Here is a 26,845-nt window from a genome sequence, read left to right on the forward strand (position 1 = left end):
CAGCAGCAGGTGCGGGCGCGGCGGGGGGAGTAAGGGGGGGGCCGCGCCGTCGGCTCCTCCTCTTCTCCCCCGCCCCCCGGAACCACAACAGGGACGCGGAGGAGGAGGGGGGAGAAGAGGGACAGGAGACAGCAGCAGCAGAAGCAGCAGCGGCAGTGGCAGTGGCAGTAGCAGAGGGGAAAGGGGAAGCGACCAACACGGCGACCGCAACGGCCACAGCCACGGCGGCCCCGGGGGCCAAAGAGGCCCCTCTCGGGGACGGGCCGCCCAAGGGAAGGAGAACGAATCCCCGGCCTCGAGCTCCCGCCTCCGCCCCGGCGGCCCCGGCCACGCCGGCAGCTCCAGCCGCCGCCTCACGGCCCAACATGCCTCAGGGCGGACCCCATCCCGCGGCCCCGCCGCCAGCCCCTCAGGACAGTGGCACCTTCAGGTCAGTCCGCAGGCGGGCTCTTGCCGGCCAAGGATACCAGGTGGGGCCTCGCGGGGGAGGAGGGGAGGAGGCTAGAGAGGACGAGGAAGCCTCCGAGTGCCTTGTGGGTAATAGTACACCCCTTCTTCCCTCCCTCCCCAACCCCCACCACTTCTTGGAGCCGGGAGAAGCCCCGCCCTCCAGGGCTCTACTCCATCCCTCCCCCATTCTGCCCCCCCGCGGTCCTGCCATCCCGTCCCGGCTCCCAATCCTTCACTCCCCCGTCCCCCCCCCCACCTCCGGGCCGCGCCGGGGGGGGGGGGGGGGGAAGGAGAGGGGGGTCGGGCCAGAAGAGTTGTTGCTGTCGCATCCCAGAAGGCCTGGGCAGCTCGAGTTACCTGAACCCCGATAGGCTTGAGAAAGAAGACGCCCGCGCTGCCTCGGAGATGGTTTCGTTCCCGGAGCAGGTGCTACCGGAGCCAGCTTGTGGGGCTTTGTCTTCCTGACCCTCCCTAACCCCCTTCCCCGCCTGTCCTGAGCCCTGCTACTGCTGCCGGCAGGGAAAGCGGGAGCTTGCCCACACTCCCCACTCGGAAGAAATGCAGCCGCAGTCTTACGAACAGTGAACTCCTTCGCTTAGTTCTCGAAAGGGCCTCATCTGACGCTTAAAATCCCAACTTTGATGCCCTTTATCACCTGCACACCTGCCCCTTTGGCGTTTCAAGCCAACAAACCCTTCTCATTTATGCAGGTTGGGGAAAATGATCACAGCGAAACCTGGGAAAACACCGATTCAGGTGTTACATGAGTATGGCATGAAGACCAACAACGTACCAGTTTATGAATTTGAAAGAGCCGATGGACATGCAAACACGCCGAGTTTCACCTTCCGAGTGACAGTGGGTGACATAACCTGCTCAGGTGTGTATGCGCTGTTAACCCAGCGTCGTCCTAGAGACGGGCAGTGATGTGTTCGTTAGGAAGGGGCTCCGGGAACTACTGAAACTGGAAATCGTCACCTCCGAAGAAAGGCGTTCGTTCATCTTCTTTTTCTCGTTTTCTCTACCGATTTTTCCTTCTCTCCCCCCCACAGGACACCCTAAGCCCAATTTAAGGCAGGAGTAATGGAGGCCTCCTACTCCCTAAGATAGTCTCTACAGAAAGAGACTTTAAAGATGAGTAGGGACTCTAAAATAGTTTTTAATGTCGTTTTAATTTAAATAATATAGCTTGTGTCCAAGCTAACCATCCCTACCAGTACCTTGATTTCCTATTTCTCATTTCCGCGTTACAAGTTAAACTCAAGTGAAGCATAAGTTCTCTTCTTCCTTCACTGCAAGAACTAAGAACGTTGTTGGGCTTTCCTAGTCATTGTGGTAGAAACAAGTGTATTTTATTTAGCAAACTGAGAATCCAAAGGGAAGGCAATGAATTTAGATAATTTACTGGTGAATTTTCCTATTAAGTATGGATACTATCTTCTTGTCACTAACTTCCTGAATAGGGAAATTCAGAGAGACAACATTCCATTTTACTTGGGGATGGGGAGGAAACAACACTCCACCCCAAAGTCAAGTTTTATGATCTGTTCATCTAAAAATTAGGTCACGATTTTTGTTTTCTTACTGAGATGAAATTACATCTCATATTCTCTGGTGAAAGGGCATAGGAACTGGGGCTGAAGGCTGATCCCTCGGGAGAACTGAGAAGGAATACCCACTCTTCTCTGAGCTGAGAACTGGAGCAAAAGAAAGAAAAAGAAAAATGCATAGAAAGGAAAGCAAGTTTTAACTTCATATAGTCTAATCCCCTCATTTCCTGCTTAAGAGAACTGGGCCTGAGATAGCTACATGATAAGTCCAAAGTTACCTATCAGGTAGAGTCAGAATATAAATCCAGGCACTCTCGCATCCTCCCCTCTAAGCCAAGTAGTCAGTTTGTAATTCTACTTAGAGGAAAACTGCTAAGTCATGAATTTTGGTTGGTAATCTGTTAAAAAATTAACAGGACCTTAAAATGTTTTTTTTTTTTCTCTTTATTTTTTTCATAGTGTGATTGAGTTAGAGTTAAGTACGATGAGCCTCAGTTTACTGATGTCTAAAATGAAGATGAAAATGTTTATACTATGTGCCTTGTTGAGTAAAACAGTTTACTCTCTCAAACACAGTATAAACGTAGGCACTATTATTAGTAAATGTGTTCCCTTACAAACCGAAGAAATAATAAGGCTGTTTCAATAGTCTTTGTTTCTGGGATGTTGTTTACATATACCACAAAGAGGCAACATAGCATAATAATAGATTTAGGAAGACCTGGATTCAAGTTTTGCCTCTTGATATATATTGGCTGTGATACTGGGCAAGTTATTTAATTTCTCAATGCCTGGGCACCTCAATATTTTAAAATATAGAGTGTTGTTAATCTGTTTAGTTATATATAAGCTATTTTTAAAAAATAGTTCCATCTTTCCTTCAATTTCCCTTAGACTTCTGACCAGAAATCTATAGAAATCTTCCATTAAAAGATGACTCCATACAATGGCTGTCTGAAATATTAACATATCCTTGCTCCATTCCCACTCCTTTTATTGATAAAATGGAGGTTTTATCCTCTTAAATAAAATGCCTTATTCCAGAGACTATTATAAGTTATTAAATCTTAAAGGTTAAAGGAAACTTAGAAATCTAGTCTACTACCTCCATTTTACAGAAAAAGGAAACTGATACTCAAGAAAAAGTAACTGCTGGGTTGGCAGAGTTGGAAATTGAACTTGGGTCTCTTGGTTAGACAGGAATTTGTTTCACTACATTACTTTTAAGGAAGAAGAGGAAAATGTTAGATGTTTTATTCACTGCAGCTTTTGAAATTAGAAATAGAGTATGCCCTCCTCTCTCCACCCTCTTTCTCAAGTCATAATGGGAATATAGGTTGACCTTAAAATGAGGAAGAGGTCACTCTCCTCTCCTCCTCCCTTGAAAGATTACTGTTATACCTTATATAGAGTCATTGATACACAACTTTTAACTGGGGTTTGATCAGGCACACAAGGATGAAACAAGTTAGAAAAATGATAATTTCACTGTTAAATAATTTCATTGCTAAGTGCTGCAAAGGAAAGCTTACTCTTTAACATTGCCATAGCAGGCTATGCTACATTACAGAAATTCAGGATTCTATGCTTAAAACATTGGTGTTCTCCCTTTCACCTAGGCTTCAAGGAGAAGTGAATATGTTCAATACCTCTGAGCATGAAATATAACTTCTTTATCATTTTATAGAGCATTTATAATTTTAAAATGTTATTTATATATAGAGAGAGAGAGTATGTAAAGAAATCCTTTTAGAGATATATTTTGGTTATCTTTTGTTTTTTATGTGGCCTAGATATTCCCCATATTCTTTCCTCTCTCCCATCCCAAAGAGTCATCCTTTATAACAGTTTTTTTAAGACAGGAAAAAAAAACTTTTATAAATTTAAAAAAATCTGGTAGCATATGCAATATTCCATAAACTTGGATCCTCATCCTCTCAAGGATTTGAGCTGAGGGAGATATCTTCTTATATTTCTGTCTGGTGCCAAACTTATGTTTTGTTTTGTTTTTAATAATTTTTCAACATTTCATTTTCAAATATTTTATGGTTGTAGAATTTTCCATTCACATTGTTGTAATAATTTTCCTTACTCTGCTTGCTTCTGCTTGCATCAATTCATGCAAATCTTGCCATGCTTTTCTGTATTCATGTCTGGCATTTCTGACAATTATAGTACTATACCTTTGTTTATGTACGTTGATTTGCTTAGCCATTTTCCCAACCAATGAGCATCTACTTAGAGAAAACTTTTTTATTATATATATTTAGATTTCATTATATATTTTTAACTTGTATGTTAAAGAGGCAGTGTATGTGGATGGAGTGCTATATATATGGAGTAAGGAAGATTTGGATTTAGATCCTTTCTTAAACCCTGCTGTACTACAGGCCCTCATCTATAAAAACCAGGAAAACAGTAGTTATATAGAGGACCTGCCTCAAAAGGTCATTGTAAAACCAAAATGAGATAATGTATGTGAAGTACTTTGGGGGCAACTAAGGGGGCACAGTGGTTGGAACACTGGTCCTGAAGTCGAGAGGACCTATACTTACTGTGTTATCCTGGACAAGTCACTTATTGCAAAATTTTAAGTACTACATACAATCAGTATTCTAATAAATACTAATTATGCCATCCTTCCCTTTTGTAAATTGAAATCATTTGCTCATATCTTGTTGATGTTCTCTCAGATCATCTTGACTTTTTTTTTTTTTTCCTAACACAGGTGAAGGTTCAAGTAAGAAAATGGCAAAGCATAAAGCTGCAGAAGCTGCCATTGGCCATTTGAAAGCAAATGCAAGTCTTTGGTGAGCTACAGTTTTGTTTTGTTTTGTTTTGTTGTTGTTGTTGTTGTTGTTTTTGGTGTTGTTGCATTTTTCAGTTTAGAAATATTGCTGAGGCAAAAATGAAAGTTTTGAGTATGTTTGCAAAAACAACAGAATGAACTGTTGTATTTAAACTGGAAACCCTCATTTTTTTTTTTTTTAATGAAAACTCTCACTTCTGGGAAGGACTTTAAGAATAAATAAGTTCAAGAATTAAATTTAAATCAATGCTGTATTGAGGAAGGCCCTTTTTTCTCCCAAAAGGATTTTAGTAGAAGATCCAGTTATTTATTTTTCTTTTTTTTTTTAATTTTTATTTTATTATAGCTTTTTTATTAATAGAACATATGCATGGGTAATTTTTCAACTGGTATTGTATTTGCAAATGTTAGCAGATAAAACTGTCTTCTAAGGTTCTGGCATGAGATTCAAGCAATAAATTTTCCTCCAAATCTACATTTGTTTTTCATCACTGGAAAGCTATATATAATGTAATAATGCACTATCCATTATAAGTGGATGTTAATATCAGGGCTTTGCAAATTATTGTATTACATGGTAGTTAAGCTGTAAAATGAACTATTGGAAAGAATTTTGATTTGTTATCAGATATCATAAGGATCTATAATTGGCTGATATATTAAATAGTATTGTGTATAGCACACTTTTAGATACTCCCTTATTTATGTCAAAGATTGAGAAAATTTCAGAATTAGAAGGGACTATAGTGCCTACATAATCCTACCCATACACAGGAAATAATCTCCTCTACAATATAGCCAGCATTTAGTCACCCAGCCTTGGCACGAAGAACTCCAGTTAGAGGAATCCACTACATTTTGAGGAAGTCCATTCCACTTCTGAACAGCTTTGTTTCTCAAGGTATTTTTACTTACAAGCAAGTCTTTGCAACCTACACCAATAGCTTCTGGTTCTGCTGCTTGGGGTATTCTAAATAGGTTATAATAACTCATATATTTGGAAGACAGTTTTCATATCTCTGATTCATTTCTTCCTTCCTTTCTATCCCATCCCTAGTCTTCCTTTCTTTAGACAATCATCACCAGTTCCTTAAACCTTATGTGCAAGGAAGTTGTGGCCCTGATTCACCATTCTTGTTCTTTGGATGTTCTCCAGCTTATTAATATCCTTCCTAAAATGTTATACCTAGAAACAAACACTGTATTTTTGATGTGGTTCAATCAGGGCAGAATAATATAATGGGACTATCACTATCTTATTCCTAGAAGCTATATCTCATTTCAGCCCAATATATCTGTTACTAATCTCTGGGCCAGTTCTAATGTCCTTAATTCACACAAGATGCCATTTGTTTCTAATTGATGCCAGCATCCTCTGTTTAGGTTGTTATAGACACTTTGCCTTCCTCTACCTTTCCACTATGGAGTTTTGCCTTGGCACATTCCTATTCTCTCCTACTTAATACTTAGAACTGTTACTATAGAGACCTTATATACGAGCACTTGTATTTAATATTCCAGAATAACTTAGATTCCTGAGAGTGGGGATCACATGTAATTGATATGTACTCATTTTCAAGACTTGGCCAAATCATTGCCTGACTTTTTTTTCCCCTGCCCTTGATGATTGCCCTTTTATTACTGTGCACCAAAAGGTTACCAGCATAAAACATTCAGTGCATTTGGCACATTGTAAAACTGAATGGCATTATAAGAATGAGTGTATTCTGTGAAAATTTTCCTAGTGATGTTTTAGATATAAAGGGAAAAATAAGCCAAAAAAACACTGTATATTTTTATTTCATTATTTCATGACAGGAGGAAAGGGTAAGTTGTCAGAGAATTGTCAGGCATATATGACATCCAATGTCATAATTTTCCTGCCTTTTAATAAAAATTATTTTGATAATTTCAAATTACTACATTGTACATGAATGCATATAGAATGACAATTCAGACAAAAGTTTGAAACCATGCTGGCAGTCAGAAAAGAAACAGAAGATAGTATTTATCTGAAATCTCAGTAGTCGTAGAAGTTGTCCATCGAGTCAATTAGCCAAACTCTGTGCATACAGCTTAATTCTACATTGGTTCTGGCCTTCTAAATAATTAGGGACTTCCTTCTACTTAAAGCTGACTAACCTAAATCAGTCTTGTCTATTTTAAATCTTTACCTCTACTCTCAAAAACTAAGAATCTACTTTATGCAAAGCATAACATAGACTTATACCATGAGATTGTTCAATCTAGAACTAGATAAGAGATATAAAAAATATATTATCAGATCATTTCAGTCAAAAGTTCATGAATATTTACCATGTCTGAAGCACTATTGTAGGCACTAGAGAAAATAGAGTTGAAGAAGACAGAATACTTAGCTTATAAATCTCCTAGTTTAAAAGAAGTGATATACACAAATAACTACAATGGAAAAATAAAATATAGGATGTCCAAATTAATTTTATACTCTGAAAATTTCCTGTCAGTTTCCACTTGTTTTAACTAGTATTGTAATATAATAATGATGGTGGTGATAATATATTTACATTATATAGAGCTTGATAGTATGTAGAGTGTTTTCACAATATGTTATCTCATGATTTTAATACACTCTTATGAGGATAGGCATAACCAGCATTATCTATATTTTTCAGGTAAAGAAATAGTCTCAGAGAAACAAAATTATTTATTTGACCATATAATAAGTAAATGTCTGAGCCAGGTCTAGAACCTGGAGATCTTTTGGTTCCTGGGGTACTGTGTATTCCATTATACCAGTCTATTTCATTTAGGCCTCTGATAGAAAAAAAATTGATTCAAATAAGTCACCATTTTTTTTTTAAACAGCTGTTCACTGACAGCTAACTCATTAATATCTTATGTTTCTTCTGTAAGAACCAGTGAGTCTTTTGCTCATAGTCAGCACTCCATTTGTGTTCTCTATTTCTATATTAATTAAACTTTTTGAGAGTGTCTTCAGTTTTTAAAGAAATTTTCTTATGATTCAAGATTCATTCTAAATGACTTTAATAAAATGTTAATGAAACATTTTTTCATCTTGAATTAAAATTCAAAATTTGACTACATTTTTTTAAAAGAGTTTTGCTTCTGATTTGGTTCCACAGCTCTTTGTAACTTTTATATGTATTTAGATTTGAATTCATCAGTTTAATGTTTGTATTTGTTAAAAATAATGTGGATTTAAGTATGAAATTAGAAAATTCACTTTCTTTTTGACATTGGTTTTCAAAGCATCCAACAAGAAACTGTAGTTCTCAAATAATTTCTAATTTGAAGTTCACATACCTTCTCCATAAGTTTTAATTTCCATTACATTAAGATAATTTTGTAATATATAATATCCTATCAGATCGTGACTAAGGGTCAGTCTTTGACATTATAATGGATTTCTTGTTTTAGAATAGGATGTCACAATTTATATCAAGAGCAGCTCTAATTAATTTAATATAGCTTATATTTACCAGCATTTGGTTTACACAGAATTTTAAGGACTGCATATTACATTAAAAAGTATACTTTTAATGAATGCCTGTATTGTTTGTCAGTAGAGTTGATTCAAAAAGATACTTGCAAGTGAACTGTGACCTTTCAGTCAACTGTTAAATTATTTTATTTTTAAAATGTAAAAATCATTCTTGGCTCACTGGTCATACAAACAGGTGGTAGGCTGGATTAAGTCTACAAATTATATGTAGGTTGTTGACGTCTGACCTGGCAGAAAGCTACAGTAATCCAAAGGAGATAATAAGCAAAAGGTATTAAATTAAAATTTTATGTTTAATTTTTCATTAGCTATGTTTTAATATAATATACTACAAACAAAATAGGATAAAAATTAATACAAAAGAATATTCCTCTATTATGTATTACAGATTCAAAATAAATATGTGTTTAGTTATATTCAAAAAGTTATTGGGAATATTGAAAGTAAAAAAGCTATTGAATTAATAAATAAAACCAAGAGTTGGTTTTACGAAAAAGCCAATAAAATAGATAAACCTTTGGTAAATCTGATCAGAAAAAGGAAAGAGAAAAATCAAATTGTTAGTCTTACAAATGAAAAGGGGGATCTTTCCACCAATGATGAGGAAATTAGAGAAACAAAGAGTTATTGGGGCAGCTCGGTGGCACAGTGAATAGAGCACCAGCCCTGAAGTCAGGAGGACATTAGTTCAAGTCTGGCTTCAGTCACTTAACACTTCCTGGCTGTGTGACCCTGGGCAAGTCACTTAACCCCAATTGCCTTAGCCAAAGTTAATTTCATAATATATAACATATTTTTAAAATAATTTAGTTTTGCAGTTCCAGACCCAATGGCTCCTGATCCTTCCAAGCAACCAAAGAATCAGGCTAATCCTATCGGTTCATTACAGGTATGTTGTATAATTATGTTTTTCATATATTTCCTATGTTTTTCATCATTTTTTCACTAAAAAAAAGATATAACAGTGGTTTTAGTACAATTGTGTTGCATAAGAAAGGGAATGAGTTTTTAAATATATTTTGTTTTCCAAAGCAAAAACTTTGCATTAGATATTACAAAACTAACTTGAAAAGATTATTCTTTTTATCATGTCTTGGATTTTCCTCCCATATACAGTATCTGCCTTTGGTTTGTGGAATTCTCATTTAAGATCAACAAGACCCCTATGCACATGGGTAGAGTGTTTTATATTTTAAGAATTTTATTACTATTTATGACAGAAGACCTTTTTCTACTTATGTTGTGAGAGAAGCCATCATAAATACCCCAGACTGGATAGGATAGGTCAAGGAAAATGAAGTAGTATATTTATTTGCTTATTCTGCCACAAAAAAAAAAAAAAAATGCAAGCAGCTTTGAATTATTGCATGCAGATCATCCTTCTTACAAATGATTACCTATGCATTCTTTTGGACAATTACCCATCCTCATTTTACAGTTGGTCCTGTTGAATACCTTCTTCTCTTATGTGGGCTTTTCCTTTGGCATTTTTTTCTCATTTTTCTTCTGCAACTTTCACCAAAAGTCTTGGTTTGCTTTCTTTGCTCTTCCCTGTTTCACACAATTGCATTGGTTAGCCAGCTTCTGGACCCAGAAATTTTCAGATATGAAAGTAGAGGCCACAGAAGTCAATAACAGTGAATTCCTCAAAATATCCTCTCTAATATTCTACAAGGGGCTTTTAGCAGCCTGGCTTCTCATTTGATCTCTGAGGTGTCAGTGTATAATAATTAAATGGAAGCATTCCATTCACAGGAGGACATTGCTTCTGTGTTGATATTGATGACTTTTTTTATGTATAAAATGTTAGGATGTCTATGTAAAAGTAGGAGATGAACTTTTCCCTCATTTTTTTCATTGCCATACATCATTACTTTTTTTACCCCTTATATAATAGATTTGGGGAAAAGAAATTATAATGTTTTCATTATAATCATTACATAAATGCTATTTTAAATGAAACTTTACTACTGTTTTGAAGGAACTGGCTATTCAACATGGCTGGAGACTTCCCGAGTATACACTTTCTCAGGAGGGAGGACCCGCTCATAAGAAAGAGTTCACCACGATCTGCAGACTTGAATCATTTATAGAAACTGGTATATATGTCTTGTAAAATATTGTAACATGCTGTGTCAAAAGAAATTTTTGTTCTAGTAGAATATTATTACTTTTCTTTTAAATTTATATTTTAAGTCATTGCTTTGGAATACTTTAGTAAATTATAACTTTAGTACCTATGCCCATTACCATATATCCTGGGCCTAAACCAAGTCTTGTTGCACAATATATTAATAAGCTAATGCTTTTTGCTCTCAACTTTTTAATGCCTTTTTCTGACACATGAGATGAAATTTTGAGTGCATTTAGTTGAATGCAGATGTTTTCATAACTCTACAAAGAATATGTAGGTTTGAGTAGAGAATGGATCTAAAGGGATGAGATAGTATTTCTAAATTAAGGATGGACATAGTGAATTTTTAAAAACATATACATATTTTGCACTTTTAAACCCAACATATTAAAGCATATGTACATATGTACATAAATGCTATGTACTTTTTTTTGGATATGCAGAGAGAAGCAATAGTAAATTTTTTTCAGATTAACTATTAACTGCAGAAGTCAAAAGAATTCCAAGGAAATATTGAGATTAATATGAAGGTGAGATAGAAAACAAGATGATAGAAAAGGAAGAACGACGACATGAGAATAATGTCAGGTTAAAAGACATTGAAGACAATGATTGTACTTTTATGTAATTTTTCTTATATTCATTCTTTAATGCCTTTGAAATATTTTTAAAGCAGTCCATGAATTTGAAGTTTGGTTAAGCACTACAATCAATTTCAAGGAATCAGTATCTCTTTAATGATTTTTCCAATCTAATTTCATCCTTTTACACTCAAAGAGGAGTGAAATTCAATTAAGGTAGACTAAAAAATAGGCCCAGAAGAATAAGATTATAAACTAGCATAGACCATTACAGATTGGGAAAGTGGTCGGAAGTAAATGAAACTAAAGAAAAATGCATAAAGAATCTCTTATTGAGAAAAAAGAAATAACATGCAGGACATTTATAAAGTACAACAATAGAAACAGTGTAGATAAGTTTACCAGGTATCTGCAACTAATTAAAAAAGCAAGCATGAAACCAGGAGGAAACTACGTGAAGAACATGTAGGCAACATGAGACAATTTTTCCATTACGTAGGAACCTATTCTTTCATAATTCATCTAATCTCCTTTGTGGACATTAATTCTTTTATTTAATATTTTCTATTATTTTCTTTAGGAAAAGGGGCATCAAAAAAACAAGCCAAGAGAAATGCTGCTGAAAAGTTTCTTGCCAAATTCCGTGAATTCTCTCCCGATAACAATGTTTCCTTAGTAAGTAGTAATTGGGCTTTAATGGTGTCAGTATGATCAAGTATCTTATTGTTCAGCAAACTGTTTTTGTTCTGTTTAGATCAGTTTAGCCTTTAGTCCCATGAAATCCCTTGACTACAATAAATCAAACTGCTGCCCACTATTTAACTTGACCGTGTAATTCCATTGTAGTCTACCTTGTTCAGGCACATATCAAAAACATTGTCTAACTCTTTGGGTGTCACATTTTATTTAGGCAGGACATTGGCAAATGTGTCAGGGTAGAGCATGCCTAGTGTAGTGTAAACCAGCATTGTGAAAAGACTCAAAACACATGTGTTGGGATCACTTCTGGGAATGTCTTGTAGAGAAGATTCACACATCTAGTAGAAGATTAGACTAGAAAGCCATTAAGGTTCTTTCTGACTCTTGCAGTCTATTATCATAGATTTTGCAAATAAGAAAACTGACTCATAGAATTTAAGCTGGAAAGGGACATTAGAGACAAAGTAGCCCAATTTTACAGCTCATTTTACAGATGAAGAGGCTGGTGCCATGAGAGAGGTTAGTGCTTTATCTTGTGTCACAGCCGGAACACACTCCCAATTTCTGACTTTTAAGTAGAGAGCTCTTTCCGAAAGTATTGCCTTCTGGTGCTCAGTAAATACATGATGAATACGTGGTAAATGGAGTAAGCATTTTGAGTACATTTTACATGTTAATGAAACTTAAGGTACAGAGAGGTTAGGATAATTACATTTATTAAGCATCTCCCTATATACCAGGCAGTGATAGGCTTTGACGATACAAAGACCAAACCCTCTTCCTCCCCCCAAAAAACCCAATTGCCTTAATAAGCTTATATGCCACCAAGAGAAGTAACATATATGCATTCAAGTAAATGCAAAACATATACAATTGAGGTCTTTTGGGGAGGTGGAGGAATTATAAAAGCTGGTTGGATCAGGAAGGGACTTTTGTGGGAAATTATTCTGGAGCTGAGATTTGAAGGAAGATAAGGATTCTAGGAGGCTTGGGAGCTGGTATTCTAGAGATGAAGATAATTGTTTATGTTTAGCTGATTTCCTTTATGATCTATATGTTTTATTTTCTACATTTTAAAATATAACTTTGAAAAAGAGTCCATAGACTTTGCAGATTGCTGAAGGGTCCCAAGGCATAGAACAGGTTAAGAATCCTTACCTTAGAGCATAGGAATTGGAAAGAACTTAGAACATGAAATATAGGGTGATAGTCTTTTTTCATGAACTATAGAGCTTGTCTAGAGGGAGTGTGGTACAGTGGAAGGAACCTAAGATATTTGGAGTCCAGAGACTTGGGTTCAAATGACACCTTTGTTATTTACCATTTGGATTATCTCAGGCAAGTCACTTAGTCTACTCTTCACCTGTAAAATTAGAAGGTGGAAGTATATGGTATTTGAGGTCTCTTCTAGTGCTAAATGTTTGATTCTGTGATCAGGTCCAGCCTTTTCATTTCATAGATAAAGACAACAGGCCCTGTGTCACTTGCTGAGAAATCCTCAATGTTTAAATTGGGATCACAGCAGGGAGACTCCCCAAGGGCACTTTGAGGATCATAGAACCAGTGAGACTTATTTCCTCCTGCCTGTTCTGCCTTCTCATTCACTTTGTACTCCTAGCAATTATCACGACTAGTATTGGAGAGAACCTCAGAATGATGACTAAAAGACTGTATAGGTCACAGTTTCTTTATTTTATGTCAGAGGAACTTATCAAAGGTCAGAAGAGGCTCAAAGAGTTTATAGGACCCACTTGAGGTGACAGCTAGTGAATGTTAGACCAGAGATTCAAATCTAGGTTTTGCAACTCTTGGGACTTTTCTACTAAAATACGTTGGTTCTCAAGTGAGTTAACAGTTATCTGTGTCTACATTTGGTAGAAAGTGGGGAGTGCAGATAAAGGGTTTTTTAAATTGTAAAAGTGGTTGAAATGGTTTTATTAGAGCTAGACAACTTTTTTTCAAAAATGGCAGTTGCCTAATTAAAAATAAGGAAATGCCCCAGATATCCCAAACTATTTAGCAATTTCATTTTTTTGTTTTCCATTATTTGACTACCTAGATTGATAAAATTTTCTTGTGGCCTACTCTCTCACATCAAACTTTGCCTGATTCTTTTCCCTCAATACTTATAATTCTATATATCAGTTGTTAGACTTGGGTTAAAAAAGAGAAATCTTAACAATTCTGAAGGATATTAGGGCATATGTGAAAATTAATATGAAAATTACTCGAGAATAGGTTACTAAACAGATTAAGATTATTTGCAACTTTGTGAAATCCTTGAATATAGTCCTAGGAAATTTCTAATGAAAACCATTCACTTCAAAAAATATTTGTACTAATTGTTATATTACACAAGTATTTTATTAGAAATTTTTTCTATAACTGTCTGCCCCTTGTAATTATCTATTTTAAAATGAAAAGTTAATAGTTTTATGATTAAAATGCCTTTTTTTTAAAACAAAGTTAAATTTAGGATAGTTCTTTTGTTCAGAGTGAAAGTTATCTATCTATCATAAGTCTAAACTTTCAAATGTTTTTCAGGCAAATGCACTAGGAAGTACTATTGGGTGTACTTGGAATACTCTGAGGAATTCAAATGGGGAGAAAATAACTTCACTGAGAAGAAACCTACTCAGTATCCCTAATACAGATTATATTCAGATGCTTGGAGAAATTGGAAAGGAACAAGGTTTTGAAATAACATATTTGGATATAGGTAAGATTTTCTTTTTTTTTTTAATCAATTTTTAAAAAATTTTTTCTTGATTTAGGAAACAAAAATGTACATTTCTTGGTTAGAATCTAGTCATTCTTAATATTGATTGACAATTCCTGCACAATGCATGTACAATAACCAAACACAATAGTATTCTAACATTTTTCTATCCCATTACTCTGGGAGAGAAACAGGGATAGCTTTTTGGACTGCCCCCCACTCATCTTGACTTAAAACTTTTACTTTGTCTTGGTCCTTGATTTTTGCAGTTAGGGGAGAGAACAAATGAAAAAGTGGTAATGTGGACTGGTAACTTGATTTTTTTTATTCTAAGCACTTCATAAAACCTATTTGGATGTATTTTTGTTGATAAATTTCAGCTTATAATATGTTAAAGAGCTTAGTTGTTTAAAACCACTCGTAATCTGATTAATTTTGATGGTAAGTGAGCAGGACTTGATTAGAGCTGAAACTTATAATCAAATGTTCATATTAACCATGAAAGATTTGTAATACTTGAGATGGAGATTTCTGATTTTTAGTAGCGCTTTGAGGAGATACAAAGAGTAAAGAATATATGCTACCTTTATGGCCTAATAATGCTGCCCACACTTCAATAAATGTTTATTTCAGTGAATCTAGAAAGAAAGCACAAATATAAGATCAAAAAGGTGTCTTATAAAAGACTTGGCTATATCTATAATTATAGGTAGAATTGTGGAAAATATCAATTCATGGTTATTTAAATTAAAAAAAAACCTTTTGTTGGCATTATGTTTTTATGATGCTGTTACTTTCAAAAAGCTCCTAACAGATTTTTAAGCAAATTTACTATTTTACATATTTCTGGTTGAATTCTTTTTTTTTATATAAGAAATGCAGATTTATCTGCATTTGTTTTTTGATAAAGAGGCTATCAACATGAAAACTTCTTTCCCCATTGTTATTCTATACATTAAAACATTTCCCTCTAAAACAAAGGTTCTTAACTTGGGTTTGGTGAATTTGCTTTTTAAAAAGCTATTTTGGTGACTATTTCAACTAGTTTCCTTCCTAATTCTTTATGTATTTATGCAATAAAAAACATTATTCTGAAAGAGTCTATGCCGCACCAGACTACCAAAGGGGTCTGTGACACAAAAAAGGCTAAGGACTCCCTGCTCTCAATTGAATGCAAATAAAGTAATATGACTAAATTGTGCTGTTTTTAATAAATTATCATTGTTATACACTTTTATTATTCCTTCCTCCTTGTCTTATTTGATCCTCTTTCACCTACTGTAACTGATCAGAAGGCCTACCTTCTTCCTTTTTAGTTCAGGGTTTTAACTTGGCCTCAAATATTTGTGTGTGTGTGTTTTTTTTAATGGCTCTTTTAGCTAGCCTGGATCTCAGATAATACACTATTGGCATTGATATGTTCAGCAAGGTTTTTTTGTTTTTGTTTTTGAGTACCTACTTTGGGTCAGGTACTCTGCTGGGCCACATTTGAAGACTTTCCAATTTGATAGAATGTAACAAAGGTTTTCCTTCTAATGGTTTTCATCTTCAAGAATGCAGGATTACCTCCTTATTATAATTGGTCATAAGAATGTATTCTTCACTAAATAGAAATTCAGATTGTAATCTTTAAAACACTCACATACACACAAGTAATGCATATGACCAAAGGAGGTCTTCAGCTGACTCTCCATTTCATTTGCCCAGATCCAAATATCAATTGATAGCAGCAGCTGACATCTTAATAAAAAAGATAGGACTTAAAAAAAAAAAAAAAAAAAAAAGTCCTGCAGTTGGAGTTGAACTTTGTTTCAACCTTCAGAGTGAGGAGCACCATAAACTTGTGCTTACTAATAAGAGGATATTGTTAGTTAATCTCTCAAACTCATGTTTCTCAATTATTGATAGAAAGTATGTATAATGTGTTGGTAATAATAGTTTATCTGTTTCAGAAGAACTGAGTGTGAATGGACAGTACCAGTGTCTTGCTGAACTTTCAACCAGCCCCATCACAGTCTGCCATGGTTCTGGGGTCTCCTGTGGCAGTGCTCACAGTGATGCAGCTCACAATGCCCTGCAGTATTTAAAGATAATGGCAGAGAGAAAGTAAAACTTGGAGCAACTTTAAGAAAAATCCTTAAGCAGCAGTAGCACATAAAAGGAGTTTTTTTTCCCCCAAGTAAAATGTTGACTGTAATGTTTAGCTTGTGTGATGTTTCTAAATCACTTTCATAGAAAACCATCAGACTACAGTTTTCATTATATCACAGCAGTGGTTATGAATTAAGCTCTTTTTAATGGCTTCAACTTTGTATTGTTTTCTTGTATTTATAAACTTTGTATCATGAAGCAGAGTGTAGCACCTAGTACAATGCCATGCACACAGTAGGCAGTAAATAAATATTTCTTGTTTATAATGATGATGACAATGATGAAATAAAACTACTACTGAGCAACAATTTTTACTGGTGCTTAAATCCTTCCTCACACAAAGCTTACTAAAGGGTTTTCTAAAGAACCCCTTTATAACGCTAGTGTTGGGGGACAGGACTAACACCGGCCTTATAGGCTAACTGTTATATCATACTTTTATTGCATGTAGTTGTTATGTTTCAGGGGACATGATTTGACTGCAGTATATATGAATCCATGTAATAAGGAGCTGTGTATTATAATGGGGTTCTACTGCATTTTATTAAAAAGCTACTGACTTGATTGTTTTCTTTAATTCTTTCTATTTTACTCTATGAATTTTAGTTTTATAGTTTTTCATTTAGAGGCTCACCCTGTCTTACCTATGTTGAATTTAGATATATATCCATTAAATGTGAATGAATACCCACCCAGTAATGACTGCTAGCCACAGAAACTCCATTTGCCTTTTCTCACTTGCTGCCTGGACTTTATTCTCTTTTGTCTATTCTTAGTTTATAATAGTCTCCAGCTAGTTTCTCTCTTCACTTGTCTCAGGATAGGGTTCCATAGTGGCAGGATTAACATTGGCTGGAACATTGGTGTCAAGGGGGAAAGAGAAAAGCAGATTTTTTTAGCTATTCCTCCTAAGCCCTCATTCCTGCTCCAAATCTTTTCTGCCTCATCTTACTTTCTTTACCAGAGTGTCTGGTTCACTTCACCTTCCACAAAGTAGGTCCTTTGAGCAAATGCGTAGAATAATCCCAATTTTGGATTTCCTTTGAAATGTAAATGACTTCAGTCATTTGTTTATCAAGCCCGAAATAATGACTTTTGTTTCCCTAATGGTTTTAAATTGGAAAAAAAATGCAAAGAATAGAAGACATTTTTATTTCTAGTGAACAGAAACATTTAAATGCTGTATCAAAGGTTGCTTTATGACTTGAAGAGCCCAGGTGGAATGGGAAATCTCACCTTTTTAGCTCCTATCCCACTTTCAAGAAATCTTAGAAAATTTTATGTGGCACACACCTACTATACACCATCAATTGAAAGTTAAATTGGAAGGTGAAAAAAAATTACAGTGGATCTTGGAAAAATGTATCTTTGTTGAGTAATTTTTCTTCCAAAAGTCTTAACTTTGCATCAATCACTCATGAATAAGCATAGATTCTTTTCATGCTTCCTATTAATTGTTGACAGACGTGGCCTTTGATGCAGTGAATAGTTTTTCTTGTTAGCTGACCATATTGGGTATTTTTTCTCCATTTAGCACTTAATAGTTCATATCTGAGCAAATAACATTAGGTTTTGCCATAATTGGTGCTCCTATAACACCAGCCTACATCAGAGCCACTTTGATCCCTACAGGGGGAACCAAGTTACTTTCAGATAGGGTCAAACCCACTAGAGGCAACTTTTTCTGAGTTCCAGTGGCATTAGGGGAAAGCCTCTGGACATTTTCCTGGCTGGCAGACAGGTTCCTCCCATATATAACAATTTTACCATTATTCCTTTTATCCACTCTGTCCTTAGACGAATTTACTAAGGGAACAGGATCTTGCCTTCAAAATTCCAGTCAAATCGAGGTTCACATACTTTGATTTCAAATTTCAAATTTTTTCCCCCTTATTTTGGGAGGGACATCTTATATTAGAGAATTCCTCTTGTTCAAGAACTAGCATTCCATAATTTTAAATCGCAAAGAATTCCATAGGCATCTGGGTATAATTATGCAAATTACACCATCAGTAGCATCTAATAGAGTAGGATAGGGAAAGTTGGTTATTCTCCAGCTTTCAAGAACTTTAAAAGCAAGATGCAAGCTGTAAGAGTGGTCCAGGAAAGGAGAGAAACCATGGACAAAGTATCATAGCATGGAATTGAAAGTAAAAGTGGGTAGGTTTTATTTGGATTTGAATAAGAAAATGAATGAGGGAAGATATTCCAGCATTGAAAGGATTTCCTAAAATGTTCATGCTGGCAAGAAATCTTAATTGCTGGGTCTCCATGCTCCTGACACTATGGAACCCATGTCTCAACCCTTCCTTGCCACTAATCTCCATTCCTGTCCTCTACTTGGATTCAGTTCCTGATCAAATAGGGAACCTATCAATGGCCTAAAATTTGTGATTAAGCTGCTTTCAGATAGAAACCTGCCCCAAAGCAGAGGAAAATGTGTTTCTCTCACAAGAAGGAGATTGTTTCTCCACTAAAATATTTGTACAGAGATAGTTGCTGTAGTCTTCTGGTGATTTACAGATTGAATAAGCCTTTGTGGTCTAGCCTAAGAATTTAAGCATCAGGTATAATATTTGTTTTTGTCAGGACTTATGCTTCCATTGCCATATTAAGAGAACCAAGTAAGAATCTCCCTCTACCAATGCAAAGCAACCATTCATCAATAACTTTTAGTCATAGAGAGTTGATTGGAACATAGAGATTAAGTAAATTGCTTAATGTCACACAGCTGGTGTGTCAGAATGAATTTAGGTCACTTTAACTAAGACTGGCTCTCTTTGCATGCTGAATCTCATGAGAAATGTATTCCAAGTTATAAACAGTTGATTTACAAATGAATTTTTAGGATACAATGAAATTGAGAACTTCCAGAAATTCTGTTTTATGTGAATCATGGTATAAAATAAATGATTCTATTCCACCTGGATACTTTGATGAATCCATAATAATCTCACTGGGTAAGTCACAACTTCTTTGAGCCTCAGGTTTCTTATCTATAAAATGAGAGAACTAGACTTCTTGGCCTCTAAGGTCCCTTCCAGATCTAAATTGATCATCCATCCATCCAGATACCATCCATACCTCCTTCTTACGTGTTGGAATGATACTTTAATATTTCACAGATACTCGAACTCAGGTCAACTCTGTTTTCCTTTGTTCCTTTGTACATGACAGACATACCTCATTTTCTGGTAGAACATGTTCTTAACCAGGTTTCAGACCCTAGAGAACTTAATTTTTTAAGTCTTGGAACTCTTGTCTGGTAGTCCCTGCTACCAGGTGAATGTCTCATGCATTTTCTATGTGTAGTTTGTCTCCGGTCACTTTACTCTCTGGCTAGTCTTTTCCTATGTTCCAGTTCTAGAACCATACTGCAATGAACACTGCCAGTGCCATTAAAAAGGGTATGGTAACCTTCCCCAAAGCTCCACTCATCACCCTTGTGGCTTTTTATCAAAGACTCCAGGGCCATCTTCAGTTGTTCTAACTTTTGTCTCACCACTGGACTTAAATCACTCGGGAAGAAGAGAGGCTGACAACTTTGTGCAATTCTGACTCACCCTGAAGTCAAGACATCACTCCACAATCCTCTTGGAAGATAGACAAACAGCAATAGCTTTTTAAACCAAATACTTTTCCTGGGCCACTGCTTTATATTTGTCATCTCCCTAAAATAAAAATTCCCAGAAATCAAATACTGCCTTCTCCTTTATACAGATATTTCTGTCTGTAGCCTTTAGCACAGTGCTTTGCACATAGTGCTTACTTTCTTAATAAAAGTTTTGTCATTTATTCATGTCTTTAAAAACTTCCTGTATTCATTGTTAGTAATATGTGTGTGTGTGTGTGTGTGTGTGTGTGTGTGTGTGTGTGTGTGTGTATATATATATATGTACCTGCTTTCTTTGTTGTCCTTTGGATGACTGGTAATTTTCATTCTTTGGAGTCTAGTCTTCCATGCAAAAACCAACCTGTTTTAAAAGTTTTCCAATCAAAAACAAACATTTCTTTGCAAAGGAAATTTTATTAGAAGAAAACAAAACAAAACAAACCCTTAATTATGATGTGACCCATTGGTCATCTTGAAAATAATCCTTTCAGAAGGAGCTTTTTGTTTTTAACTCTTGATAGGATCAGAACTTAATGCTATCAGAACTTAAATGCTATCTCAACTTGTGAAATCTTAGTGGTTTTTTATTTGAAGTAAGATAATTTCTAAAAGGAAATTATTTTGGAGATTTTTCCAGTAGAATTATAGAATATTGGTATTAATTATAATGCATAAATAAAGGCTGTGGGAAAAAAGGAATATTGGTGATGAAAAGAATATTTTGTTTTGGCAGGGAGCAGTTTAGGATCAACGATAGTGCAATTCAGTTTCCTAAATTTAATCCAATCTTTTCTTCTCCTCTTCAAATCCAGGTCTAAGTCATTGTCTATTTGTAGTAGCTCTCCTATTACACACAAATGTACTGATTAACTCAATCAGTTTCCAGCTAACTACATATCATAATCTGGACAACATTCATTCTTCATCCACTAGTTTTTTTCTGAGTAGATTATTTGATTTGTCTCTTTTTGAATAGAGTTTAAGAAAGCCCTATTATTTTCTGAAGTTTGCTGTAATCATTGCATCATCCACAAACAAGATCATATATCTCATCAAATGGAGATTTTCCACCTCTCCTCTGAGGCAAAGGAGCCTGCTTTAGGAATTACTTCTAGGATTTACTAATTTTATTCCTCCTTCTTTCCACTTGGATATCTCAGAGGAGTAACCCAGGATAATTTACATACCTCAGATCAGATGTCCTTGAAGAAAATGAAAAGAAATTACTAAAGGGGGGAAAATGCAATGAACAGTGAAATTTACAGCACAGGTGAAAGGCACAGCAACCAAATAAAGGGAGAAAATAAAGGCCTCTGGTGTTCTTGTGAGACACTCACGCAAAAAACAGGGTATGTTAGGGACATCAAGGAAGAAATTTCCGTAGTTGCCTGAAGAGATATTTTGTATTAAAACTGGGGCTGTGAGGAGCTTAGTTTAAACAGTAGGTTTAAATAGACCAAAGTGGCTCTGGTATAAGTGCTATAAGGCCCTGCCTCATTCATCAATGTGGTCATCCCCCATCTTAAAGGATGCTTTAATATTCCTGTTGATAATCTGGATAATATCTGGCCACTTTTCCACTTCCTCACCTCCTGTGATCTTTTTTTTTTTGGCTCTTCCTCAGCCACTCGCAGTAATAGTCACACTTTAGCTCTTCCTATCACTTAAAAAGTCCTACCTCTGTGGTGTTAAAGCCTGAAATTCTCCTTTCTGATGACAATTTCTTGTCCTTCTGTCTTTACCACCTGTAGAATATAATTTCTTTGAGGGCAAAGACTGTCTCTATTCATATTACCAGGGCCTTAGAACAGAGTAGGTACTGATAAGTACTTGTTCATAGATTAATTTCTTCTTTTAATTTTTTTTTTGTTAAGGCAATTAAGGGTTATTAAGGTAATTAAGGGTAATTAAGGTAATTAACAATTTGTCCAGGGTCACACAGCCAGAAAGTGTAAAGTGTCTAAGGCCAAATTTGAACTCAGGTCCTCCGGACTTCAGGGCTGGTGCTCTATCTACTAAAATGTATTTTTAATTTACAGAATAAAATAAGCATTTCAGTAACATAGTAAAATAAAAAAAGATGATTGTACATGAAGCTACAAATCTATTGTGCTATTCATCTCAAATATATTGGCTGCCAGTTCCTAGATCCTCTCCTGTTCTCCCAGTTGAGCTCTTATGTTCTGGTTTGATTTTCTTATTTCCACTGACACTGTGGTTCATTTGTTCAATCTCCTTTTTTCTCCTTGAATGCTGGGGCCTTTTGTTATACTCTTCACAACCTACTAATCTTTCACCCTGGGGTAAAATTCAACATATGACTTCTCCTTTCCTACCCCCAAGTAGTTGAATAGTGCTGAAGGGAAGTTAGAAAATCTTAGGCATTGGGTCTGCTCACAATTGAGGACTTCTCCTAGGAGTCTCCCTACTACATCCCAATCTTTTTATTCATCTTTGAATGCTTTCCTTTATGTCTGCTTCAAATGTTCTCCTGTAAAGTCAAACCACATACTCTGCTGTTAGAATCTATTCCCTCAGCAGATGATCCTATTTGTTCATTTTGTGGAAGAAAAACCTTGACCTTGTCCCAAGGGTGTGCTGGAGCAAGTTCAAACTGGCAAGCTGGTCATTAAACTTTCAGTGTGAGCATTTGCAATTCTGAAACTGGCAAATGTGATAAATCCGAGAGAACTTGGTTGATTGTTTTGTTTATTATAGATTTAAGAAAGTGGCCAAGGAAATATTAAAATTCCTGTTGTTTAGAAGTGAATCATATAATTTGGGGGGAAGTTGGTTATTGCCTCTTCTCCTTAAGTAGTTTACCCCATTTCTCATCCCCGCCTTTTCTCTAATCTTCAATCTTGACCAATCTATGAACTCCTTCTCTGCTGCCAACAAACATGCTCATGTCTCTTTATCCTTAGAAAACCTTCTAGTAGCTCTGCCAATGCCTCAAGCCACTACTGTCCTATATTTCTCCTTTTTTTTTTTCACTGTTAAAGCTCTTAGAAAGAGTGGCCTACATTCACTGCCTTCACTCCCTCATCAGCCATTCACTTGTTACCTGGCATCACTCCACCAAAACCATCCTCTGAAATGGCTTTCATTTCAAATTTTATTTTTATTTCAATCATTTCTTATTGCTAAATCTGGCAGCTTTTTTTCACCCTCATCTCCTTTGACTTTTCAAAGTGTAGCCCTCAACATTATTGATGACCCTCTTTCCCTAGACAGTGTCTTCTTTTGGCTTCTACCACATTATTCCCTCCTAGCTATCTTCTTATTGTTCTTTCATACCATAATGAAAAATCTAGCCCAAATTAACTCTAAAGAACATTTGAAGAAAGATACTACCCGCATCCAGAGAAAGAACTGATAAATAGAAGTATGTATAGAATAATTTTATACACACACACATATATGTATCTATTTGTGTCTAGTAGTAGCCATCTCTGGGATGGGGTGATGGTAAGAGGGGCAAGAAGGGGAAAAAAAAGATATTTACATAAATTTGCTGCATATTTAAAAGGAATAGAAATTATACATAGTAGAATTGTAATTTCATGTGTACTCAATCATCTTTTTTATTATACTATGTTATGGAAATGATTATTTTATTCCACAAATAATTAAAAATAAATTATTTTTTCTTTAAAAAGAACTAAGAGCATGTACAGTCACTGGCATGGAACCAACCCACCAATTAATTTGGAGAGCCTGCTTCTAGGCATGCATAATGGAAGGGCCTTTCTGTAGTGAACCAATTACCATCCTCTTTAGAGTCCATGCAAGAATCCCAAGACTATGTCCTGTGGTCTTACTCATCTTTATCATCTTATTCTTTATAGAATTTAATTAGATTTCCACCCCCCTCTCTCCCTTTATCTAGACACTTCTCTCTCTCTGTGTCTCCTTTTTTGTTCTTTCAATATTCTACTTTTATCACACTTGTGTGCTCATTATTTTAATTCTATTAGCTTTGCAAGCTTTTTGAGGGAAGGGACCATGTTGATTTTAATCTTTTTCTACCAAGTGTTTAGCCAAGTCCTATTTCTTTCTTTTCCCCTTTCCTTGAACAGGATCCCTTTACCTCTGTGCTTTCTGGAATAAGCCATGCTTAAGAGCATAAGGGAAGGAGACAGGAAATATTTCAAAAAAAAAAGAAAGAAAAGAAATCGGTCAAGGAACTTACAAGAGGGAAGAAAAAAAAAGAATTGATCATCACATAGTGTTGTTGTTGAAGTATATAATGATCTCCTGGTCCTGCTCATTTCACTCAGCATCAGTTCATGTAAGTCTCTCCAGGCCTCTCTGAAATCATCCTGCTGGTCATTTCTTATAGAACAATAATATTCCATAATATTCATATACCACAATTTAATATATCCTTATCTTATTGGGTTTTTGTGAGACTCAAATGAGATTAATATGTAAAGTATTCTACCTGGGAAAACTTGTATGAACTGAGAAGTGAAGTGAGCAGAACCAAAAGAACCTTATACACAGTAAAAGCAATATTGAATATTGTGCAATAACCAACTCTGAATATCAGCCATTCTGATCAATACAATGATGTAAGACAATTCCAAAAGACCCAGGACAAAATATGTTTCCTACTTCCTGAGAGAGAACTGATAAATTCTGAAGGCAGACTAAAACATAATTTTTTACTTTCTTAATATTGTTTTTAATGACTTATATGAAAATATTTTATATGACTTCACATGAATACTGATATCATATTGCATGTTTTCTCAATGGGTAGAAAAGAGCAGGAAGGAGAATTTGGAACTTAAAAGATTTTTAAAATATTTTATTTTTTCAAATCCATTCAAAGATAATTTTCAATATTCATCTTTACAAAACCTTGTGTTCCAAATTTTTCTTCCTTTCTCCTCCTCTTCCCCCTCCCTTAGACAGCAAGCAATGGTTAAATATGTGCAATTCTTCTAAATATATTTCCATACTCATCACATCGTACAAGAAAAATCAGATCAAAAGGGAAAAAAAACACAAGAAAGAAAAAAACAACAAGCAAACAACAAAAAAGTGAAAGTACTATGCTTGATTCATATTCAGTCTTCTAGTTCTCTTTCTGAATGCAGATGGCACAAGTCTATTGGAATTGCCTTAAATCACCTCATTTTTTAAAGGAGTCAAGTCTATTACAGTTGATTATCACATAATCTTCTTGTTGCTATGTACAATGTTCTCTTAACTTAGTATAAGTTCATATAAGATTTTCAAGGCTTTTCTGAAATCAGCCTGCTCATTATTTCTTATAGAATAGTAATATTCAATTATATTCACATACCATAATTTACTCAACCATTTGTATGCTCATATATTTTCATTCTATTAGGTTGAAAACTTTCTGAGAGAAGGGACCATGTTGATTTTTAACTTTTTTTCTACCACTCAACGGGCATCCACTCAACTTCCAGGAACTTAAAATTTTTAATGAAGTTTCAAAAATGAATGCTAAAAGTAAAATAAATAAAAAATAAAATGTTCAGCAAATTTTAGACTTCTATGTTTGTGAATCATTATTTATTATTATCTCTGTTGATTCTGAACAATATAGAGAAAAAAAAACAATATAGAGAACATGAGGTCCCTTTATAAATATGTGCCTTCATTTTTTAATATATATTTTCCCTTATGATCAGATGGAGATATTAGATGTACAACACTATTTTATTAGAAATTCAGATATTATTAGGAACCAACAATGTTGGTTCCTGTATGAGATCTGAAATGCCTTACCTAGATTTAAAAGTTTACTTTATTTTGCAGCAAGTGGTGTTCTGGATGCCATATGCTTGTAGCCAGAATAGCACAGGATTGGAAGGAGTGAACCTAAAGGATTGGAGGAAGAAAGAAAAATTCCCTCTTTAGAAATCCAGAGAGAACTGGTCAAGCATTCTCAAACCAAGTGCTCAACAGAGGAAAAGAGACTGTATTTTTCCTCTTCTACAAGTAAGTAGATCTTCCTGTTATCACCAATAATTTTAAACACTGGTATAAGGATCAATAAGAACTGACTCATAACAAGGAACCTTAGCACATTTCTCAGTGGAAGGAGCCAGAGCCTGTACCCACTTCCATGGTAAATTCTCTAGTCCGACCCCCACTATACATTATTCAAATACTTTTTATGCATACATTTAACCAAAATTTCAAGCAAGGACATAGCTTGCATCTGCTAGTGTTGGGTCCACAATGAAAGATATTGTTGGAGAATATTAATGGTATTCCTAGACAAGAGTTAGGAGACCTTGGTTCTGGTTCCAGCCTTCCAATTAGCACCATGACTTTGTTTAATTCGTTCCTTCTCTCTGGGCCTTAATTTACTTATCTATAAAATGATAGAGTGAGACTATATATCCTCTGAGGTTGTCTTCCAACTGCTATGTAGATTCTGGAAAATAAAGTAATATTTTATTTCACTCAGATAAAATGATCTTATTAGAAGCAATGGGCAAAAAATAAAGTCTCTATCTTTCATTCCACTATTTTCTGAGCATCAGAGCCAGCCTTAGGTGAAATTGTAAAGTAGCTGAACACTCCCTACCTTTTTTTTTTGCTACACCATGTCCTCCAATCTTAGAATATTGGAAATGAAAATGTCAAC

The 26,845-nt window shown here is 35.5% G+C and overlaps 1 protein-coding gene across 3 annotated transcripts; it reads left to right on the forward strand.

The window, feature by feature from the left end:
* PRKRA (protein activator of interferon induced protein kinase EIF2AK2) lies at positions 1-17,162 on the forward strand. 3 transcript variants are annotated; one of them, XM_074302997.1, is made up of 8 exons: positions 1-430; positions 1,161-1,330; positions 4,729-4,810; positions 9,125-9,203; positions 10,296-10,413; positions 11,610-11,704; positions 14,273-14,447; positions 16,400-17,162. In XM_074302997.1, the coding sequence occupies exons 1-8, from the start codon at positions 366-368 to the stop codon at positions 16,555-16,557; spliced, it is 942 nt and encodes a 313-aa protein (XP_074159098.1). In that variant the 5' UTR covers positions 1-365; the 3' UTR covers positions 16,558-17,162. The 3 variants fall into 3 exon arrangements, with proteins under 3 accessions (XP_074159098.1, XP_074159095.1, XP_074159096.1); XM_074302994.1 differs by having other exon boundaries at positions 2-430; positions 16,403-17,162; XM_074302995.1 differs by lacking the exon at positions 1-430 and adding an exon at positions 749-876.
* The last annotated feature ends 9,683 nt before the right edge of the window (positions 17,163-26,845 follow it).

Source organism: Sminthopsis crassicaudata, chromosome 3 (genome assembly GCF_048593235.1).
Source record: "Sminthopsis crassicaudata isolate SCR6 chromosome 3, ASM4859323v1, whole genome shotgun sequence".
Taxonomy (NCBI): Eukaryota; Metazoa; Chordata; class Mammalia; order Dasyuromorphia; family Dasyuridae; genus Sminthopsis; species Sminthopsis crassicaudata.

Coding starts and splice junctions, on each gene's coding strand:
- PRKRA (XM_074302997.1), top strand. CDS start 366: ATGCCTCAGGGCGGACCCCATCCCGCGGCCCCGCCGCCAGCCCCTCAG. Junction 1,331..4,728: donor GGGTGACATAACCTGCTCAG/GTGTGTATGCGC, acceptor TTCCTAACACAG/GTGAAGGTTCAAGTAAGAAA. Junction 10,414..11,609: donor TGAATCATTTATAGAAACTG/GTATATATGTCT, acceptor TATTTTCTTTAG/GAAAAGGGGCATCAAAAAAA.